The 23,923-nt window shown below is 35.9% G+C and overlaps 2 protein-coding genes across 2 annotated transcripts; both read right to left on the bottom strand.

Moving 5' to 3' along the window:
• Positions 1-2,595: 2,595 nt before the first annotated feature.
• LOC146162795 (3-ketoacyl-CoA thiolase, mitochondrial-like) lies at positions 2,596-9,606 on the bottom strand. The gene is made up of 9 exons (XM_083386040.1): positions 9,504-9,606; positions 9,049-9,215; positions 8,428-8,673; positions 7,779-7,926; positions 6,928-7,103; positions 5,469-5,598; positions 3,903-3,973; positions 3,495-3,649; positions 2,596-2,841 (listed from the first exon to the last, which is right to left on the bottom strand). The coding sequence occupies exons 1-9, from the start codon at positions 9,517-9,519 to the stop codon at positions 2,757-2,759; spliced, it is 1,194 nt and encodes a 397-aa protein (XP_083242166.1). The 5' UTR covers positions 9,520-9,606; the 3' UTR covers positions 2,596-2,756.
• Positions 9,607-10,375: 769 nt separating this feature from the next.
• Positions 10,376-17,314, bottom strand: LOC146162794 (mRNA cap guanine-N(7) methyltransferase-like). The gene is made up of 9 exons (XM_083384593.1): positions 17,102-17,314; positions 16,358-16,466; positions 15,872-15,981; positions 15,274-15,396; positions 14,484-14,665; positions 13,854-14,018; positions 12,918-13,035; positions 11,622-11,769; positions 10,376-10,921 (listed from the first exon to the last, which is right to left on the bottom strand). Exons 1-9 carry the CDS (start codon positions 17,222-17,224, stop codon positions 10,770-10,772), a joined length of 1,230 nt encoding a protein of 409 aa, XP_083240719.1. The 5' UTR covers positions 17,225-17,314; the 3' UTR covers positions 10,376-10,769.
• Positions 17,315-23,923: the final 6,609 nt, after the last annotated feature.

Genomic DNA, 23,923 nt, shown 5'->3' with positions numbered 1-23,923 from the left:
GTAGAGCGCTCGCTTATCATGTGAGAGGTACCGGGATCGACGCCCGGCATCTCCAAACTTTTGTTTTTAGCTAAAACCTACCTCAGAACAAGTTTAAAAAATACTAAGGAAAAACTCGTAGCCCACTGCTATTTTATGAACACTCTCAAATACAACTATCGTCCAAGCTCTATAATTTATTTGTTCAAATTTTTAGTTCGATTTCAGCCAAAAACAAAGGTTTGGAGATGCCGGGCGTCGATCCCGGTACCTCTCACATGCTAAGCGAGCGCTCTACCATTTGAGCTACATCCGCGACAGGGAAAATAAGCGAATCTCCAAACCTTTTTTTAACTGAAATCGAACATGAAGTAATTTTAAAATATGAAAAACAAAAATCATTTTATTAATTGTGTAGCATAGATTGCAGTATAACTGGTCTAAGCTCTTGTCAAGTAGGTGGCATCCTAAACTTTACAACATTTGTACAAAACTAAATATTTCTGAACTCTTTTAGTGAATCATGTCCTCAAAAAAAGAAACAGCCAATCTAAATTAGACCGGCGATATTTCATTTTAGTTGTTCTATAAAAAGGCAAGTTAAGTAGGTTAACTGACCTAATTTGTTTAAAATGGTTTGTCGACGAGACAGTGTCTGGATCACCTGACACGAGATAAAGTTGATATTGTGCTCAATTTCGAGTTGGGACAAATATTTTGCAGCGTTTTGCTCGTCGGGGATGTAGCTCAAATGGTAGAGCGCTCGCTTAGCATGTGAGAGGTACCGGGATCGACGCCCGGCATCTCCAAACCTTCGTTTGTCCAACTTACAACAAGTATAAAAAGATGAAAAACAAAATAAACAAGTCAAAAAAGATGAAAAACAAAAATCATTCTATTACTTGCTTGGCATATTTGCAGTAGGCCTAAATCTGGTCTCTTGTCAAGTACAGCGTAAACTTTACAACATTTTTACAAAATAAATATTTCTGCCTCTTTATTTCTGAGTTCTTTCAGTCATTGAAATCAAAATGAAGGAAATGGCCAACTAAATCAGACAGGCAATATTTTATTTTAGTTGTTCAATAAAACGGCAAGTTAAGTAACTAACTTAATTTGGTTTAAATAATTTGAATGTGTGATAGTGTCTGGCCACCTGACATTAAAATAGTTTGACAGGGGCTATTTGTTCCGCAATTTCGGTTTCGAAATAGCAAGCAACATTTTGCAACTCTTTGCCCGTCGGGGATGTAGCTCAAATGGTAGAGCGCTCGCTTAGCATGTGAGAGGTACCGGGATCGACGCCCGGCATCTCCAAACCTTCGTTTTTTCAAACTTTTAGAAATGATAAAAAATTCATCGACTCGATTCTGGAAACACTGCGCAGTAATTTTTCAAAACGGAAATCACCACTAAGTTAGAAGCTATTTTCTCAAAAAAATCGCTCGAAATTTTATGTATCTTTAGAGGTAAAAATATTCTACTTAATTGTTTAAAAGCTTAGAAAACAAGTTTCGTTTATCAGCGAAACAGAAGCCGAACATTGTCCGAACCGATAAATAATTTAATTAAAACTTTACGATTCGCTTCACTCCCTGTGGCGTGTATTTATCACCACCAGGGATGGATCAACAATCATGGGGGCAAGTCCCAAAAAACCTACAATGCATTTTTTTCCGCGCTTTGCTTAAATTTCTATCCGTTTGTTATGTATTTGTCGGTTTAAGGCAGCGGTTGAAGCAAGCCGGAACGTTGTTCGGGTAAATTTCTCATAACATCAAACAAATCTCCTAAGGCTCCGAACATTACTTTTTTATACCTCTTGTCATGACGTAACTTTGCGACCTTATCACTAAAAAAATTGCAAGCGTTCCGGCCAGAAAATTTTCTGCGATTACCCCAGGTTTAAAGTAAACCTGTTGAGCCGAAATACGCTACGCATTTTACGGTATGTTGCGCCTGAATATTTGTTAAATTAGACCAGGGATGCAGTATTTGATGAAGGCCTAATCTGATATTTTTTCTGAGACTCTAATCGAGTCTAATGCCGCATTTCAACAGTCATCGAACACTAATGGTGCTCCAATCTTTGTTAAGGAAGATGTTTTTTTTCTAAATGTGTGTTTTTCCGGACCGTTTTAAGGAAATATATCAACCCAAAGTTGTCGTATCATGGCATGTAAACTCAATTTTTCGCACCTCAGACGATAATTGTATATTTGTATACGAGTGCAGTGTCGAAGAGCGGGTGTTTATAAGTTAAGTTGTTTTATGAAATCATGATATGACGTAACTTATGACGTCACCCCTTTAATTTAATAGGGTTGTGGCCCATTGAAGTTTTTAAAGTGGCAATGCGGCCCATTATGCTAAAAGGTTGGTCATCCCTGAATTATACTATAAATGTCATTATTTCGAGCAAAATGCACAGAAAATACTTAAGCCACTGCAGACTAGATGGACAGATTCGGTGAGTCTGCAATGACTTTTGGTGAACTAATGATACGTAATCGTTGGTCAAAAAGCAGCTTTAGAAGGGCTGGGTCAAAGTTGGTAACACACACATGTGTGTTTCTCTTTCGTTGAATATTTCGAGCTAAATGCAATTATGCTGCGTTAAATTTATTTGCATACAACAGGCTCTTAAGTATTCGTAGGTAGTCACGCGGAACCAACAAATGATTGTTTATATGTATATATATATTACAACAGGAATTAAAATAAATTAAACAATTGAAAGGTCGTTCAGAAACTTAAACGTTGCAATTTGGCGAAATTTAAGATGCATTCTCCAGAATAACAGCAATTCCCTGACCACCGCCGATACAAGCCGCTCCAACTGCATACTTAAGGTTCTTCATTCTGCAAACACAAATGCAAGGTTGGTTACAGTGATTAGGAAAGTACCATAGTTTGTACAAAAAGTATCGCGAGCCGGGCCAAAACCAATTGAAATTAGTTGTCAAACAATTCCTTGCGGTACACAAACTGTCAAATGAAACTTAGTTATTATAAGTTATCAGTTATTTGATACAAAAATGTTACGCACACCCTTGTTTAAATCCCTATTTCTACTTTTGGTTCTTGGAAATACGTGGAGAATAATAATAAATGTTTGGCTTAAAGCAGAGATTGTAGCAGTTCACATTGTCAGATGAGAGTTTCTGTTAAGATTTATCCAATAGTTGATTTTTCTATTTCTTTAGGTTTGAACTTATTTCTGCCAATGTCTTATGTCTTGGTGGCGTTTAGAAACTTCTAAAATAGGATTGGTATTGAGTTAAAATTTGCACTCGCCAGTTGGTTGAAAGAGCTTCTCACTTATTTAACGCTGTCCGCCGCTTTTGTTAGATTCTCTGCATGTTTTGATGTTAATTCTTACCAGAGTACAGTATTCAGTTATTACGAGTTGTTCCTCAAAAGAAGTTTGTTACTCTTGTATATGGTGTGGCGACAAAAGGTTTTCTTTAAGATTGCCACCTGATTTCGGTAAATCAATAAAATAAAAAAAGTACCTGAGTTGGTGGGTCAAATGGGCGGTTATTCGGTTGCCGGAAGCCCCGAGGGGATGTCCCAGGGCGATTGCACCCCCGCAGAGGTTGGTCTTGGCAGGGTCAAGGCCAAGTTCCTTCTCAACAGCGAGGTACTGAGGACCGAAGGCCTCGTTAACCTGAAATAGAAACAGAACAAATATTGGTATTAGGGATATGTGATCTAGTAATTTTGCCGGTCATTCCGCCATATTTTTGCATTTGTTGTGACATTAAGTTTGTAACGTCATCTTTAAATATTGTTTTTCAACATCCATCGAACACTTAGTCACAAATCAATATTAAGCAAAGTGTGTGTTTTTCTAAACGCGTGTTTTACCGGGAACATTAATGGATAGCAAACACTTGTGTTTTTCCACACAACCGTCTCACCTCACACAAATCCATGTCGGATAGCTTGAGGTCTGCAGCATCGAGTGCATTCCTTACAGCAGCAACTGGACCTAAAACGTATAAGGTTCCAGCGGGTTGTATAACGATGGGTGCAGTACATTAGATAATGTGGCTTATTAAATAATTGTTTTGTATGGTCAGATTCACTTAGAAAGTCAACTTAATAATTGTTTGTTTGTTTGTTTGTTTGTTGATTAATACAAAATAATAACAAAAACGTTTTTGGTGATTTAAAGAAGTGAACCCAAATATGAACATGTGCTTTATAGAATGTATAATACGTCTATAACTTTATGAAGCAGTTTCATTTATTAAGTCAACCAAATAATCAAATATTAACGTTGATTTACAACAACTTTTTTATTTAACGAAATTACAAAAAAAATATAAATTCTGTGCTACATGTACAGTACGCCCAAGGCAATGGAACAAATATTTTGTAATGCTGATCTTAAAAACGTTTTTTATAGATAGCGAAAGGGTAAAAAATATTTCTGTACAGACTATTTGGCGTCCTGTTCGCCCTCATAAGGGTTAACGACCCTAAACGTTCGCCGTACAATGCACGATAATAAGGAAGAGTAAAAATAAAAACAAACACAATAAAAACTTAAAACCTATTAACTGAAAATTTTATTGTCGGTAACTGGGTTTTGGGAAAGACGGAATTCGACGGAGATGATTTAGTCTGCCGATGTCGGACTCTGGACTCGAGTAAGACTTCGTTAGATTACCACTAAAGTCCCGAGTCCGACGTGCGCAGTACGGGATTCGGCCGCGAACTGTAAATTCTAAAAGTTGAAAAGCAAATAGCGGAATGTTTTCCAACAACGTATTGTGGCTGGATGAATTATACGACACCCCCATGGGTAAATCGCTAAATAATTTACCTTCGGTTAGTTACGTAAATGGGTGAAATACTGGCTTTAGGGTTAGGTCCGTAGTCGAGACTCGACGGATTTGGCAATTTGGACAGAGAAAGACTCGGGATTTCGCGTTTGATTTATTTGGACTAAGTCGGGCTCTGGTTGTTTTTAACTGTTTTAGCAGATCTTACCGGCGGAGTTTCGTTAGGATGACATTACGATTGTCAGCTTGGGTTTATATGCTAACCGAGTTGATTTGATCAGTAAAACGTAAAGTTATAAATATAAACGGCATACAAGGGGTTCATAAACTCTTTGCAGCACAAAATAAAGATCACAAAATTATAACCTAAATATCGCCCCAACATATGACAAGGAAATACTTTAATATCAAAAGTTTCTTAATATTTAGTGCGCATTCAGTCTCACAAGCTTATTTCCAATACAAATCATTTTTTTTTTATAAATTTACAAAAACTTTAGGGACCACCATAGTGTACCGCGGCACACAGATTGGGAAACACAGGCAAAAATCATGGCTGAAACTCCTGTAATAATTCGGTATCGGATCGGCACCGATACCACCCTATGCAACTCCCCAATACTACCACTTGATATCGGGTATCGGCTCCGATCCGATATTATCGGACAACTTTTTGGCATACACTACTTTTCTTACCGATTCCCATGATGCTGGGGTCGCACCCCACAGAGTTGTATGAGACGAGTCGTGCAAGTGGCGTCAACTTATGCTTGGTGCAAGCTTCCTCTGTGGCAAGGATAACTGCAGCTGCTCCGTCACAGACACCCTGGGAATTAAAGAAAAAAAAATGTAAAATTTATCTAAACACCGGATTTTGCCGAACGACGAGAATTTTGCAGTTTCTTGGGCACAAAAATAAGTTCAAAGTTTAATTAATTGATTTTAACTGCAGCAGTCCTATCACAATCACCTGTTAATTAAGGAAAAAATGTTAAATTCATCTAACAAACGGGTTTTGCCGAGCGACGAGAATTTTGTAATGTTTTGGGCAAGAATATAAGTTAAGTTTAATCAATCGGTTTTAACTGAAGCGGCCGCTTTACAAACACCCCGTAATTTAATGAATGCTTTTGTTCAATTGGAAAAATAAATCTTAACTTTATGCTTTCTTGGATTCTAAGTGAATAAGAGACCGATGATGCCGTGATTGGCGAAATATATTTCTCTTTTATAAACTAGAACCTATAGTGACTGATTTTGATTGAGACAAGAAAGTCTATACTGTTTTGCTTTATGCTTCTTCTTGTAAAAAGGTGCAATATTTTTGCATAAGCCGAGCAGAATACAATTTCACTGTTTAATCCAATCGATTTGTTACTTTTGACAACGTTTTGAACAATTTTTGGCCGAGGACAGACTGATGTTATATTTTTTGGCTAAGTACAAGCCTTTACGTTAACACACGGATCACCAAACTACGGCCATACCAGTTTTAAAATTTAGTAAGGCGCATGCGCACGTCGGATTCGGGACTCTGGTAGTTTTTGTGTCTAGTGATCAGTTGACTTGACTTAAGAAAGATATTTTAAATAAATGAGACGGACTGCACTTGAAGTTGACTTCCTTTAATTCCGACTCGACTTAGTAACTTATTACTCGAAAATCGGAATGAAACTTGACTTGTTATTTTTATGGAAAAGCCTAGACTTGAAGTTTAGTTGTTTTTAACGTGACTGGGACTTTTTCGAGACTAAAGTAATCCAAAATCACTTGCTCCAACACAGATTAATGTAAAACAGTCTACGATAAGATTCAATCAAACGACTTCAGAAAAAATTGGACATTTGTTTGTTTTTGAGGAAAGTCTATAAAGCATTTTCATAATAAAACAGCTGCAAAATTTCAGCACAAATTTACAGATTCCGATTTATCTACCTTATCGGTAAACCGATATAATAGTCGATCTCTAAAATAAGTGCAAGAAAGCAGTCTTGGGTAAGATTCAAACTCGCCACAGCGAAAAGATTCTAAACATTTATTTATGACTTACACTGGCATTTCCAGCTGACACTGCTAAAAGACCAAATTCAAGTCAAGTCATTTAAAAATAGTGACTAAAGCCATTGCAACACTGCAACATTTACACATAACTTACACTGGCATTGCCAGCTGACACAGCTCCACCCTTCTTAAACACCGGGGGTAATTTAGAGAGTTGTTCCATCGTAACTCCAGGTCGGGGATGCTCGTCTTTGTTCAAAGCGATGACTCCCTTGCGAGATTTTACGGTGATGGTAATCATCTCTGGGTCAAACTTACCACTTTGCTGTGCTTTAAATTGTAAAAAGGGCTTATAATGCAGACAAAAGCAGTTTCAAGTGTTAAGTTATCTAATTTGTTAAGTGTTCAAAGTTTTCCTATCTCTCAAAAAATTGTGAAATGCTTAAAGGTATTATTGGTTTAATTTATTTAAATATATATAGAAAGGAAAACTTATTGGGGTACAAAATACGCCTTTTTGTATTAAAAGCAAAAATAAAATTTCAATCAACAAAACAACAATTTTATCCATGCAAATGGCACTTCTATAACTAGAAACAATGGTTAAATTGAACAGGATGACACCAGATTAAAAGTATCGCAACATACTTTAAAACAATTCATAAAATATACCATGAACTTAAGAGTCTGCTTAGTAAAGTACTGACATTCATAAAACAACAGACTGCATAATAAGGGATACAAACCATATAAAGGGATACAAACCATATAACCACTAATCAGGTGGCACTATATAAAGACAAACTGTATTAATTTTTGAAGGTTTTGTACAACTGTGCTTTAGTGGTCAAAGCAGAAAAACTAAAAAAAAGCTTGTCAAAAATTCAATACAATTTTTCTTTATATAGTGCCACCTGATTACCCTGTTTAGAGTTAGACAAATAAAATCGAACAGTTAAACACTGTTGCTTTATAGACAGACTCGCAAATTAAAATATTGTTTACCTTCCCCCCATCTTGATTGAGTTAGCATCGCATACTTGTCGGTTTCTTCTCTTGAGATGTTGTACTTTTCGGCGAGGTTTTCTGCAGTCATTCCCATTGGTGTCTTAATGTGTTGGTCAGTCAGACCTGCCCACAAGCCATCGACCAACTGAAAGCAGGAGTATTAGGTGAAAAACATAATACATGTGTGTTTTATTGTATATAGAGCGGCGATTGTCAATTTTTTTTAGGACTCATAGCCATAAGATCAAAATAAGAACAACTTCAACAGGAACAAACTAGGTAGATTTCTAATTCAAACATACTTCCAGTTGAGTATTATGTTTTGTTATGTTCTATTATGTACCTAAACCAACTTAAAATTTAAAAACGATTGACAAACTGCAATTTAATTTTTTTAGCTTAGTATTCTTTCTTCGTCAAATTACAATCTCGAGTGTATTAGAAAGGTTTACGAAATGCCACCTACGTCTTTATGGACTATCATTTTCATTCCAGGTCTAACTACAACTTCCAAACAATATCCTAAGATATTTTTTAACTATTAACCAAATGCTATAATACCTACTTCTGTATTGGCTTTGCAATTTATTCTATCTAACTACAACCTCCGCCATTAAACTAACAATTTTTTCAGACCAAAACCAACCTTTAAGTCCATTCCAAGCCGAACCCCGAATCGAGCCCCGAACATCATATGGGGGCCCATGCTCATGTTTTCCGAACCCCCACAAAGAGCCACTGATCCAATGCCAAGCTCAAGTTCTTGGGCCCCGGAAACAATTGACTGGAACCCGGAGCCGCATAATCTGTTAACTGTTAGCGCCGGAACATTCATTGGAATGCCGACACGGAGGGCTGAATGCCTTGCAATGTATGCAGCATCGATGGAACTCTGAAACGTTTTTGAATCAACATTATAACATAAAAATCTTTTTGTGTGAATATATGAAAGTTTTATTAGAAAACCAGGGTTATTAAACTGATACACTATTAATGCACATATAATCAACAATTACATTAGGAACAGAAATAGATATTTTTTTACATGTTTCACAACCCCGGCAATAAAATTATTATATTGAATGTTCCAAAATGAAAATAAAAAACTCAAAAACTTACAGCTCAACAAAGGAAATTGAACACATGTGATTACACAGATAATTTTTTGAGAAGCTTATCAATAAGTTAATTAGCAACGAACAAATCATGAATATATCTCCGCACCCTTTAACATTAAAAATAGCACCCATGTTGAAGACTGGTTTACCTGCATAACATTTCCCACAAAGACAGAGTCAATGTTTTCCGGTGAAATGTTGGCGGCTTCAATCGCGGACTTGTTTGCAATCTCCTGAAGGTCAGTTGCGGTGTGGTCTTTCAGCATTCCCCCGTAGGCTCCGAACGGGGTTCGCTTGGCAGCCACGATAAATACTCCTGGAAATAAGCGTGTTTAGGGTAATAAAAGCATTCTTGGAGAGTATTACACAGGAAAGAAATGCTAGGAAAAGTATTACGAGTATTACGTAGAAAGATATCCCCGTGCAGGCCTTAAAAGTATTTTTGCCTTATAACGCATGTAGATCAACCATTCTATCACCTTATGCTTCGATTTTGTTTCGGTTACTTAAAATTGTAGTATCACACAATTCCGACTGATAAGATATTTTAAAAGCACACAAATTACAAAACTGATATTTATTTATCCTACCAAGTACACCTTACCTTTTCTAAGTGCCATTTTGTTGCTAAACTAAGGTAGAAACAGAAAATGTTTTAATTTCGAAACTTCCGAGTTGGGTTGACCTCAAATCACAGATGCTAACCTACGATTTAAAACACCGGCAAAACTAAAATCACTAAGACTGAAATTCCATTGAAGCTTTTTCTAATATTTAAATTCTCAAACGTGGTGAAAAATGATTAACTTGGGGTTTAACCCGAATAGCGAAAGTACAAAGTTCACGCAAAACTTTATTTTACAATAAAGGAGGTTCTGTTTTGTTATTTCTCAAAAAGACTTAAGTTTTTAAAAATAAACTTTGATAAAAACATATAGAATAACTTTATACTAATCAAAAGCGAAGCAAACTATATTTTCTTTTTTAATGTATTGATTCTATTATTGCGTTCACGTAATAATCAATTAAAGACTGCTTTCAGTTTTCTTTCTAGGTAAAGGTTCAGTTTTTAACTTTTTGCCGGGTAAAATCCTTCATAATCGTTGTAGTGCAGCTTAAGGTGTCCGATACAAATCACTGTCCCAGAACAAACTGCAAAAATATATTTTTCCAGGCACAGGATTAGCAAACTGTATAAAATCGATAATCCCCAAGTCTTTCAAGATTGACCTTATTGTAGGGTTTGGTAAAATAACATTAGCATCAGGATTTAAGCTTTCAAGCATTTTTATAAAGGCTATTCTAAAAAGACCCATAACACATAGCCTAATTATATTTCAAAATCTAGTGAAACCCATTGTTATTATTGAACGTTCAAAGGCATACAACAATCTTTTCAATCTTACGTTTCGCGAATGAAATCGATGTTTTCCAGAAATAAACGTTAGTTAGCAGCCATCACTGAGCTGTATTTTATATGTTGGGTTTTAATAATCTCACAAGTTGCGTTCAGCGAATTTAAATATGGCAGTAGAGGAAAAAATGTAATTAGTTGTCATGTGAAAAGCAACAATATGTTTAAACCACAAAAATACAATCAGCCAAATAACGAAAGACAAAATTTGTTGCAATAATACATTGGGAAATCCCGCAAAAAGCAAAAAAATCTTGGCACAACATTTCTTAACCCTTATGTGAAGAGTTTTAAACATAAAACAGCCAGAAATTTTATTTAAACCTGTGAAATCTCTGTTAATTTCAGCAGGAATAGAGCAGCACATGTCACCCACGCTTGTTACATTTCCACCAAGACTCTGACATCATTCATTTTCTTCATTTTTCTTTACGTTTTCGAAAGCACAACAAGCGCTCACAAAATAACAAGAGGAATTTTCTCAGGACCTTTCGCCGAATCTTCCGAGTTGTTTTCGCCCTCCCTGGTTTGCGAGACGTGGTCTTCCGAATCGCTGTCACCCTCCCTACTATTGGTGTCCTTTACGAAAGCATAGACGACATATATACCTGGAAAGAACAAGAGTTGGTTGGCAAAATAAGCTGCATGGGTGATAAAAAACCTTCAATACGTCCTTTTCACCAGTATAGAAACTTGAGCAGTTTAAACTAACAAGCGATCGAAATAAAAACATACATACTAGAAATGTCAATACGGTCAAAGGCAATACATATTGAAGTTGTATTATGGCTGGAGGTTTAGCAAGAAATATACAAAATAGTTCACAAAAAAACATTTTTAACACCTATGGTATATAAAGTCACATACTGTATCCATGCTATACACTGTTTTTCGTTTTATACTTATTGCATTTAAAATAAACCTACTTCTCTATGGGGTTTAATATTTTACTATGTCTTACTAAACCTCAAACCATCATGCCCCGAAATCCAAACCGATGTTTGTATATTTTAAAAGAATTTGTAAAAAGTTGGTTTTATGGTGAAAAACAATATACTCAAATAAGTGTATAAAACGAAAATACGTTAAAACACTGTAGAGCGTGGAAATAGCAAGTGACTTTATACCATACGTGTTAGAAATATTTTTGTTTTTTTCTAAACTATTTTGTATATTTCTTGCTAAACCTCCAGCCATAATTTAACTTAAATACGCATTGCCTTCAAACGTATAAACATGTAGAGCGTGCGAACATCAATCGATTCGTAAGTTTGGATTTTATCATTCAATTTATTGATTCCAACCCACTTGCTGCCTCCCATTCAGTCTTGGAGAGGGTCGCCACCCTTGGATTACTTCCGGGATACTTGCTCGATATTCTCTCACACTCCGCCCTCGCGTGGTCATAGTCCGACTCCACTGAGCTGTTCTGCTCGCCACCCCTGGCCGGGTATTCCTGGAACAATAAGAATAACGGAGGATGTTTGTCGGCAAAATGGAAAGACAGTCACTAGCAATAGGCGGTGTGGAGGTCGCGGTGTTCTCCTATCAATTTCTACCTGATTTTTCAACGCTTTGACCTTTCTTAGCGCTATAAATTGGGTACTTTTATGGTTATAACCAGGGCTGGGGAGCCGGAGCCGGAGCTGGAGCCCGGAGCTAAGCATTTTCTTTGGAGCCAGAGCCGGAGCCGGAGCCATTGTTATTATTTTTGTGGAGCTGGAGCCATTTTTCAATTTGTGGTGCTAAAGCTAAGAAATTATATTTTGTTGCATCTCCAACGTTAGTTAGCCAAAAGCAATTTTTAAAACTTGCCATTGAATAAGTGACTGGTGGCACCGGAGCTGGAGCCGGAGTCATTGGGTGTGTTTGATGGCTCCGGAGCTGGAGCCGGAGCCAAACGATATGAGTTTTACGACTCCGGAGCTGGAGCCGGAGCCATTTAATAATTGCCTGATGGCTCCGGAGCTGGAGCCGGAGCTAATGCTATTTTACGGTGGCTCCCCAGCCTTGATTATAACGCGATTACCTAAAAATATTAGACTGTAGAATAAAAAACGCTCAGTTCGATCGCAAGCCATGACTAAATTGGTACAATTTACTTCGCTTATCGGCACCGATACCACCCTAGTATCGGACGATACCGACAATACTACTTAGTATCGGGTATCGGCTCCGATCCGATATTATCGGACACCGTCGATATCGTCCGATATTACCACTTGGTATCGGTGCCGACCTGATATTAAGTCAGAATCAAACGTTTTTGACAAGGTAATAAATACCTTAATAATAAGTTTCAAAGCCAAAAAGTGGCCAAACTAACTAAAAGATGATACAAGTTCGTATCGAAACGTCTTAATCAAGATGCTGTCGATCCACTCGACCTTTTTGGCTTTGAAATTTGTTATTAAGCTAGATTACAGATCCGTGCATAGTGTACCCAAATAAATACCTACTGATATAATGGTCTGAAACTGGGATTTTTAAACTGAAGTCCATAGAACCGTTGGGGAGAGAGCCATTGTTAGGGGTCAGTGATGTAATATTTTAGGGTCGATGCTTACCATTTTATTCAAATAATTTTTCTTTGTTATTGCTTACCTCTAAGGCGCTCATTCTTTTAAGAAGTCGAAAGTTCTCGCTGTTTCTTGAGTTGTCTTGAAAGAACTCGGCAAATGTTTTCCACTCAACAAGTCGCATTCCGTGTTTTCTACAAAGGCTGAAACAAAACAATCGCATAGAGCAGTGGTCGGCAAACTGTGGGCCGCAGAGACATTTTTAATAGGTAGTCTTATCATGTAGTTGTGGGCCGTGTGACTGATAATCGCAAATTTATTGCAATAAATTTTAAAAATCAGTGTGTGTGTGACGTAACTTTGTGACGTCATTCTAAAAATTTGCTTGCTCCCAACCCTAACAAAAAATCCTGGTTTCTCCTGTTTTTGCAGTGGTTTTACGTAGTGGGCCTTTAATAGCTCTGGAAAGAATACTTTGGGCCGCGGGAAAAAAGTTTGTCGACCACTGTTCTAAAGTTCAGTACTGATTAAAATGGACCTCCGTTTAAATAAATAAAACATATATACTTTTAGACTGAATTAAATTTAAATTTAGTGGTATGGGGTTACAGTAGTTTATTTGGGGAGAGAGGTAAAGTTCTATTTTTCGTAAACTTCAACAAATTTTAAATTGCAGCTTTTAAAACTGCCATTCTATTCCGATTCTAACACATGAACAACGCGACACAAATCGTAAAGAACTCATTAGAGTGGCCACCAATGAGACGCAATGGGCTTAAATGCATAAGAAAATAAAGTTAAAAAAAGTGTCCAAAATATTATTTTAGTTTACTTTACCCTATTGTAAGATTAGGTTGGTAAAAGTATTTGAAATACTGCGAAAAAGCACCATTGCATAAGCTCCACTTTAAAAGGTTAACCAATGGACTAAACACACACTTTTAATTTACATTTACCTCTTCGTAAGATTTGTGCAAAATATTTAAAATATTTTAAAGAAAGCTGCACTGAATACGCTCACTTTACTAAATTAGCTTTTTTAAGGAGGAATTCAGGGCAGTCTACAACATCGTGAAGTTTGAATGTGTATCGGCATCCGTAATCTGGAAAGGATTCGTCATTGGCAAATTCCACGCTGTAGATATCATTTCCAAACTTCAAGCCTTCGGATGAATTCAGGTTGCGTCTATAAACAAAATAACAATTTTTTTTTCACCATATTTTATTAACATGTTATTGGAAATTTTACATCGTTTTCAATATATAAAAGAAACAAAGCCAAGACTTATAGAAGTTAGTAAAACAACTAGGCAGACACATTTAGGGTTAAATAAATATATAAAACTTTGTAAAAAGAATTAACATAAAAAAAAAGTGTTAACTTCTTTAAAATATCGAACATAAACAACTACAATGTTTATATTATTTTATTCTTTTTTTGAAGAACAAAGACTTATATATAAACAAATATAAAACTTACCTAAGTCTGTAAAGCAATTAAATTATTATAAATGATGATAATAAAAATAACTAAAAACGTATACCATGAATAATTAATTATTCAAGTGTGGGCTTCTTTAGGTTAACAATAATATCTACAATTTTTTTAAGAACAAACACTTTATCATAACAACATACCACAAAGACTTACAAAAGTGCTTCAGAATTCACAGTGGTGCCAACAAAATAGCCGCCTTCGTTCAAGTTAGCGCAAGCGTTTTCCACCATTCTTTCTGCTTGCTCTTGACTTTCGAAAGTGTAGTGGATCACAAATTGACAACTTGTCATATTTAACTTCATGTCCGGGTTCAAAAACTTGGGCTGCAAAAGTTCCTAAATGAAAAAATACCAACTAAATTAGGTCTGATACAGGTGTTTTTTGTGACAAAAGTTTATGACGCTAAAAACCCAAACAAGTTGATTCTATAAATAGATTTTCATGGTTGTCACATATTTACAAAAAAAGACATTTAAAGGCTTATCAAAGACCTAAAACGGCACTTCTCGGCGTTTTTAACATCATTTGAAAACATTACAGTATAACTGGCATGGTTAAACACATTAATAAATAGTTACAATAATGGTTGATTACTATGGCGCTTTCTAAATACATATACATAAATTAGACATAAATACAATTCAAAGACATTGTGGCAACCCTGGGTTGTTCAAAAAGACACCATATGAGCAGATAAACGTCATTCTGGTGTGAACAAAGTTATTAACCAATGCTTTGGCAGAAGATGTCAGCTGACGCCATCAGGTTTAAAAATTAACACAAATCAGCTAATTAAAATACAATGTGGATTCTTTATTTGAGAAGAAATAACATTCTATAAAGTTGTGGCAATTTTACCAAGAAAACGTTATCTATCAAATTTTACTGTGCAACATATAAAAAATATGAGAAAATATGCAAGAAATAAAACATTGTTAAACACCTTTCCAGAATCTGCAACAATAAACTCTGCATCGAAAACTCTCCTATTTCTCGATCGCTTTCTTAAAGTCTGATAGCGCTCCTTGCATTGGTCTATTGATGTAGATGCAATGTCTGTGCACACCTTTAGTAAAATAACAAACAGTTGTAAAAAGACGGTCAGGTAATTGACTTGACCCATTACAACACTGCTTTTCAGTTTATGAAAGAAAAATTTAAAGCACAATAGATTTAAAGTTATATTTCTAGCATCACTAAGTGTAGCATGAAGTTAAGATTTTATGAGTAAGCAACCTTTTATTGTACTTTGCAACACACAAGGTTGTAAATAAGTTAATAAGGGCCACATATGTTTTCAAGGACCACAGGTAAGAACGTTGAGTTTGGTAATTAAATTACGTTAACAATTCTTACAACACTATATATGGATCTGTTCATAAGTTTAATGCTGAAACTAACGGCCCAAATAGACGTAAAAAGCGACATGCTTTATTGTAGCCTTCATGTCACTGATGATGGCATGAGCATTTGCTGAAACATTTGAACGATAAAGCTTTTTATGTCTATTTGGGCCGCTATTTTCACCATTAAATTCTTACAAGTTTGTGAATGCTGCCTTGGTTCCATTTCAACAAATCGCCTCCTTTTCCACATCCAAGATCTAACACAACGGGGCGCCTGTTGTCGCGCAACTTATCCAAATACTTTTCTACAAAACAACAATAAGAATAACTTATAAGGATCCAAATAATCATCTATCAAGATTCGCTAAAAACCATGCCGCACAAAAGTTTATAATTTTAAATTTTCTCAGATTTAATATTACTCCTAATTAATTCTCTTAGGTAAAATATAAGTTATGCAACAAAAAACATATGATTTAGAGTTTCTATAGCGAAAAAATAATAATATAATTTCTACCTGCATTACTAATAATATAATTTCTACCTGCATTACATACAATAACTTACATATTGTAAATAAATATAATTATAAATTTTAATTCAAAGCAATAACCAAAATCAATAACCTATTTCTTCCACACAATTAATAATATTTAAAGGGGTGATTATAGAAAACCTTACTTATTAGAATAGATTTTGTCCAGTTGTTGAAATTTCTCATGAAATAAATTTTGCTTTTGCGGCGATCAGCTGCACTCGTGTTCTCCCTTCGATTGTAATGTTCTGCAACCTGTAAATTACCACAATTATCAACGCTGTTAAGCATTACAAATGGCATAAGTTGTGTGCTAGTGGACAAATTGTCAGCCGCGGTCATAGCCGCGCATTTCATGTAAAATCAACGCAAAATGCGCTCAGCCGCAAACAGACAAAATTTTCGTTGCGCTAACGATTTTCAGTATAGTACTCCATTTTCAGCCGTGCAAATTTTGCAAATAACGTTATTACAGCCGCGCAAATTTGGGCGGAAATGTTATTACAACCGCGCAATTTAAAGCTTCAAAATCGTCTCCCCGCGCAAAATCAAAAGTTTCCAATCTGGTTGGAGCCTTCTACAGTTGTAAACAAACAATCTACTAACTAGTCTAGGCAGTCTGCATTTTGAGTGTCAACATTTCAGGTGTGCAGTAGAAAATTTTTTGATGAAAAACAGGTTTTAATAACGGCGAAAAAATGCTATTTGTTAAGCCTAAAAAGAAACGGCGTTTGGATGGATCAAGTAATATTATTTAATTTGTTTTCTCATGGTTTATTTTTACTTGCAATTTTTATTTTGACAACTCATTTTGTTAGTATAAAAAAGTGGTAGAATTTTAGACCAGCGCCAAAGTTTGGTCATATTATTTGTGTTTCACTTTCACTTACCACAGTCGCATGTTGATTGGAATCGTTATTTTTTTCATATGGTCGTTTATTTGGCGAGCTATTTCGGTTGCTAGACTGGTCGCTTTGATCATAATAACGACGTTTTCGATTTGGGTCTGCCATGTTTAATTGAATACGCCTTTCCTTTTATGTAAAACGACGAAAATAACTTGTAGTTTAACTATTTGGCAATTGAATTATTATCTAAGCGTTGTGCTGAGATTCAGACTTTAAGGTGATTTCCCTTTTTAGGTGGTATAACGCGTTGGTTTTTAAATAATGACGGTTTGGAAAAAATCGCGCCACTTTGAGTTTAGTTCTGTTTCAAGCGAATCGCAAAAAGCCAATAATTTGTTACAGGGTGTCCCAAAAAATGTATAAACATTTCACTTGGTTTTGTTTTATAATGTGTGCGTTTGTACTTCGCGCGAATTTGAAGCCACGTTTATATGTAACTTTGTGACGCCACATTTTGACTAAACTTTGTAGCGTCATCTGTGAAACATTATTGACGCCCCTACCAAACAAAAATCCGAGATCCGAGCCTGCTCATACCCTCTATAAAGTGCAATTTATATTAAAGTGGTGCGCCAAGGAACGTTGCCAGGTGCGACACGAGCAAGAAGAAAAAATAAAGTATAAAACCTCGATGTTTTGTCGTTGTTTGTTTTCTTGTTCGGTTTAGCGAATATCCCACAGTTCTTTTAGAAATAAGGAACTATAAGACCTATAAATACAAACTCGCTGCAAGCATTTTAAGAGAAACACCGATCTAACTAAAATTTGGAGTTCGCTTCGTTCTTTAGGCCGTCAGGTTTGTGGGGATCTCTCCGTGAGGTAAAAAGATTAAGAAACACTATTTACAGAAGACTATTATTGCATTTTTGCAATATGCGAATTTCCTTTATCTGCATGAAGCATATTTTTTCGCACTTCGCTAGATTAGACCAGATTTCGGCTGCAAATTGCTCATAATTTTTTTTTCTACAAAACAGCAATTCCATAAATCAAAAATGGCCCTTATAGATGGCAAGAAAATAATTAGATGTCCTAAAATTACGAGTTTTTTAATTAATAGTGTGCTTACAAGTCTCGCAGGTTTAGCCTACTTGAATGCGTACTTGTAATACGGATCTTTTATTTTCCAAAAGAAAAATCCGTGACACGGTTAAGAACTTCAAACCACACAGTTTTTTAATAACGCTACCCATTTAAAAGGTTACATGTAGTCCTGGCTTGAAGCATAAAGCGATAACACCAACAGACAAAGTTTGGAGCATAACGTTTGGATGTTGTAGGCGATCCAAGAGCAAGTAAACCACATTTGCGTGGTGCTTTTATACTAGTGATGTTTAATCCTAGCCTGTTAGCTCATCTTGAAAGGATTTTGTATTGGAAATAATCTTTGTATATATCCGTATTCGTCCAATTTTAAATAGAGAAATCAGGTGGCACTGTATAAAAACAAATTGTATTTGATTCTCGACAAGCTTTCGCACAACCGTGCTTCATCAGGTCAAAGTGTAAATGAAAACAATTAAAATGCACGTAAAAGCACAAGTGCAAGTAAAAGGCCTTTGTGCGAAAGCTTGTCGAGAATCCAATAAAATTTGTTTTTATACTTTTATACAGTGCCACCTGATTCTTGTATTGGAAGTGGTTATTTGACTGTCTCGCTCTTTAACGCTTGCACCAATACGCGATTATTTATTGACTTGGATTAGGGTTGGGGTTAGCGTTTTGGTTAGGGCGCACCTGGTAGTTTTAAGTTTTATTTTCCTAGTTTTGCATGATTTCCATGCATTAATCCAAAATCAATTTAAATTACTTTGTTAGCCGGGTAAATAGCATAAGGAGATACTTATAGCCTATTTCACCGGATCGCTCTTATACGCTTGCACCCGTTAGTAATTATTTATATGTCGATTTGAACTATTTTGGTGAACAGTCTCTCAAATTTTATTTTGTGTGGTGGTTATTTGTGTTTTTTGTCTGATGTATATTTTGCTCGTATTTTAACTGAACCAATACTGTAGGAGTTTAAGCATCAGCTGGTATCGGGTATCGGTCGATCGATAAAATACAAGTGTTGTAATGACTTAAGTTATTGAATTGACTTAAGTTCACTTAAGTCACTGTTTTCAAATGACTTGACTTAATTAAGTCTTTTGATCAAAATGACTTGACTTAAGTCTTTTGGACAAATGACTTGACTTGGACTTAAGTCATTATGTCAAATAACTTGGGATTAAATTAAGTGTTTTTCATTAAAATATATTTTAGGTTTTGCACATTAAACACTATAAGTGCTGTATATTGCGTTTGTGTTAGTTTTTTAGTTAAATTGTTGCTTATGATCGGACAATTTTACCAATTTCAAAAGTTTAACAATTTACTTTTATGTCAATGACATGACTTGAAATTGACTTGCTCTCATAATGGCTTGACTGGGACTTGACTTGGGCAACCGATGACTTGGAATGGGACTTGACTTGTTATTTTCGCAAAAGACTTGACTTGGACTTAAGTTATTTCAAAATGACTTGTTTACAACACTGTAAAATACTATCCTTCATAACAATAGAAGCGCTGGTGTGTCATATTAATAAAGTCTGTAAAGCAGGTAAAAAAGTGAACAATGCGAACGTCAGGCATTTTATCCTTTAAAGCTGTATTTTAATATCAAGATGTCTTTGTTTGGGTGACAAGTCATGAAATATTAATGAATCAAACTAACGTATCAATTGAGTGTAATAATAGGATAGTTTTTAATAAAGTGAACATCGAAAAATAAAAACCAACCCAGATATAATGTTTTGGTCGCCATTCTATACTCTTTTTAATGTTAAGAGCGAATGTTACGAGTGTTACGAGACATTTGTTAGATATTTGGGAATGTGTGTTTAAGGTTTAGGTATGTTACTTTAACTAAAGCAAAAAGTTGTATGCGTTAATTTTCGGCGATATATCTTCTACATTCCGTGTTCGAATGAGGATTTTTAAATAAATTTTGTCTTCTAATTTGGTTTTAGGTAAAATTTTGTTTTGGAACCACTGGATTAGGGAAACATTACGCTAAACCACTTCAACGAAAACTTAGGTAGACGTAGGGGTGCCGCAAACATTTTATTTATTGTGTGACATGCCGTAAGCCAGGGATGTCCAACATTTTAATATAGTGGGCCGCGTTGACACTTGAAATAATTTAATGGGCCGCAGAACCTATTAAGTTTCAAGATTAAGTATTGGCCTTTAGAGTTATATATATATTTTTTTACCCATATTATACATTTTTATTAGGCTAATATTGAACGTTTAAAATACTACTTGGGAGTAAAAATGACTAGCGGGCCGCACAAAAAATTTCAGGCGGGCCACAGGTTGGACATCCCTGCCGTAAGCCATAAAAGTTTAAATAAAACTGCGTTATAAACTTGAATTTAAAGTAAGACGAAGTAAAAATATTAAAGCCCATACAGGGGTATCGATATTTACTTCTTTTGGGGCTTTTATATTCTTACTACGCCTTACTACAATCTCCAACCATTATACTACAAAACTTGTAAGTATAGTCTTGTTATTTTGGATGTAAATACCTTTGTAAATACAAGACAAGGCAGACTTTTCCTCTCGAGTATAAGTAGTAACTTGACGGGGACTTAAGTTTTTTCAAAAAGAATTGATTACAACGCTGGTGTCACATGTTATAAACAAAACGGACTTTGAAAACTCGACGGAGGCGTCATTACTTTACGATTCCTGTGTCCAACGTGTTTCTTACCAGTTGTTACGTCATTGTACTGCCTGCATCGTCATTGAGTTGCAGCAGTCGCGGCTTGCGTAGTGTACCACTTGCCTAGAACAGTCAGTTTAAGTTTTTATTAGCGTACTTCTTGACTTATATTGTGTTATGTTTTTAGATACTGATGATGCCTTTAATAGCGAAGTAGCCTATATTTATCATATTGTATCATCCAAACAAACTGATTTTCGGTTTGCTAATGTCTGTACTAGGTTTAATCTTTATCATTGATGTTCAACCAGAATCGTTCGTTTTTGCCAGATTTAGGCAGATTCTGTTATTCGAAATACTTTGATTATAACGTCAAAAAATAATTCATAACGGTACGTCTAAAGCAAGTAATGTTAGGAAACCTAAGGTAATCTTATGATGCAGAGCAGAAATATGCAACTGGAATTTTCGTTTGAACTACAGTATTAGAAAGCGACATGTCCTGGTTAACACACATTTATGTGTGCATGTTTCATTAAATAAATGATATGGTACTGTGAATCCCCTTCAATTGAATTGCTTGTACTACGGTAACAGATTGAGCAAGCATTGGCGTATGGTTGTTTCTCGACTCGCTCCTGTCTGAGATTGTGTAGCTCAGTTGTTAGAGCGACGGTCCCGGCTTGACCGGAGGTCGTGAGTTCGAACCTCACTGCAGGCTACTTGTTTTTCTAGCCTGCCCTGCTTGCATCATTGATCGACATATCGGTTAGTCTGCGATGGCTTCCGTGTACTATGATATGTAAGCCGTAATCGTTGGTCAAAAAGCAGATTCAGAAGGGCTAGATCACAGTTGTACATAAACACATATGTTTGTGTATCTTTCATTGAATATTTCGAGCTAAATGCGATTATGCTGCGTTAAATTTATTTGCATACAACGAGCTCTTAAGTATTCGTAGGTAGTTGGAACCAAAAAATGTTTCATTGAATGTCCTGGTGAAAGAAGAACAATGAAGATAAAAGTGAAGACAAAAACGATAAAACATAAAACGAAAAAAGATCGAAAGAGAAACATTTTCCATTTTATATTTTATCGCTTTTCTTTTTCCTTGAATACACTGATGATGACATGAGGGAATGCTGAAACGTTTTTGAACAAGAAAATGTCAATTTTATTTAATATTATGCTTTTTATAATTTTATTAAAATAACCAAGAAAACCGGCGTATTGTTTTCCAAAGTCTAATTAAGCTTTTATATGTTTAGGATTATTTATGTAAGTATTCTATAATGTCGTTTCGGTTCGTGGCGTTGTTGACGTTCTTAGCTTTTGCTTCGGCGGGAAACTTTCAGTACGACAACATTCAATACAGTTACGAGGAAGGGGATTCAAATGACGTCACGTGGTACGAAGCATATGACTTCTGCGAAAGTCAAGGTAATTTCGAAAAACATGTTTTACGTAAAACACTGAAGTTCTGGAATTTTTAAGGCTAAAGATGCTCGATAATATAGGATCGGAGCTGATAGCCTATACCCGATGTTAATGTGTAGTTTTGGCACTCGTCAACTATTAGGTAACGGTACTCGTCCGATAATATCGGAGTCGATACCCGATACCAAGTGGTAGTATCGGTACTCGTCCGATAATATCGGAGTCGATACCCGATACCAAGTGGTAGTATCGGTACTCGTCCGATAATATCGGAGTCGATACCCGATACCAAGTGGTAGTATCGGTACTCGTCCGATAATATCGGACCGGGCCGATACCCGATACCAAGTGGTAGTATCGGTACTCGTCCGATAATATCGGACCGGGCCGATACCCGATACCAAGTGGTAGTATCGGTACTCGTCCGATAATATCGGAGTCGATACCCGATACCAAGTGGTAGTATCGGTACTCGTCCGATAATATCGGAGTCGATACCCGATACCAAGTGGTAGTATCGGTACTCGTCCGATAATATCGGAGTCGATACCCGATACCAAGTGGTAGTATCGGTACTCGTCCGATAATATCGGAGTCGATACCCGATACCAAGTGGTAGTATCGGTACTCGTCCGATAATATCGGAGTCGATACCCGATACCAAGTGGTAGTATCGGTACTCGTCCGATAATATCGGACCGGGCCGATACCTGATACCAAGTGGTAGTATCGGTGTCGATCCGATACCAAATTAATATAGAGATTTCATCCAAGATTTGCAATATAAGCCTCGATGCGATTCAACTTAAAAGGTAAATTTATCGAAACTTATATTAACAGCTGGAGCTAACTAAAGTTATTAACGCTAAAACAAATTTCGGCCTAAAAACTTTCAAAAAAGGCCTTTGATTGTTTTAATCTCACCTATTTTTCTTGGTGAAGCAACAATGACGTCATTTGGTATCGGATCGGAACGCGATACTTCTTGTACAAAATATCGGGTATCGGTATCGGGATAAAGTATCGAGTATTAGACATTTCTATACCAGGCTAATTTTTTAGTATTAAAAAAACAAGCATTGCTGATTTGCAAACTTGCTGTTCATCAAAGCGTTGTCGATAAAACGTTTTATATATCGGCTATCGGTTATCGGTTATCGGTTATCGGTTATCGGTTATCGGTTATCGGTTATCGGTTATCGGTTATCGGTTATCGGTTATCGGTTATCGGTTATCGGTTATCGGTTATCGGTTATCGTTAAAATTACAGTTGAAAAATTAATTTAGGTCGACCTCTAACAATCACTAAAATCCTAATTTTCTTTTAAGTCAAATTCATCGTTAATTTAATAAAAACAAAGCAACATATATTCTATACCATCGAAACAAACTTATTTTCGGTTTAATAAGTTCTGTGCTTGGTTTTAATCTCTATCATTGATGTGCAACCAGAATCGTTTGTTTTTCACTATTCAGATTCAGGCAGATTCTGTTATTCGAAGGAAAATTCTGTTGGTCTATCTCTGATATTCACCAAAAATACTAAATTTCGCTCAAGACCAATTCATTGTTACATTAAAACAAAGAAAAAAATAATAAAGTTCAAGAAAGAACCAAAAAAATAGCAAGTCCCAAAAAAATAGCAAGCTCT

The sequence above is a fragment of the Ascidiella aspersa genome, chromosome 3 (assembly GCF_963924565.1).
Source record: "Ascidiella aspersa chromosome 3, kaAscAspe10.2, whole genome shotgun sequence".
NCBI classification, from domain to species: Eukaryota; Metazoa; Chordata; class Ascidiacea; order Phlebobranchia; family Ascidiidae; genus Ascidiella; species Ascidiella aspersa.
The sequence above is the reverse complement of the archived record's forward strand: the minus strand, read 5'-3'. Positions and strand labels throughout refer to the sequence as shown.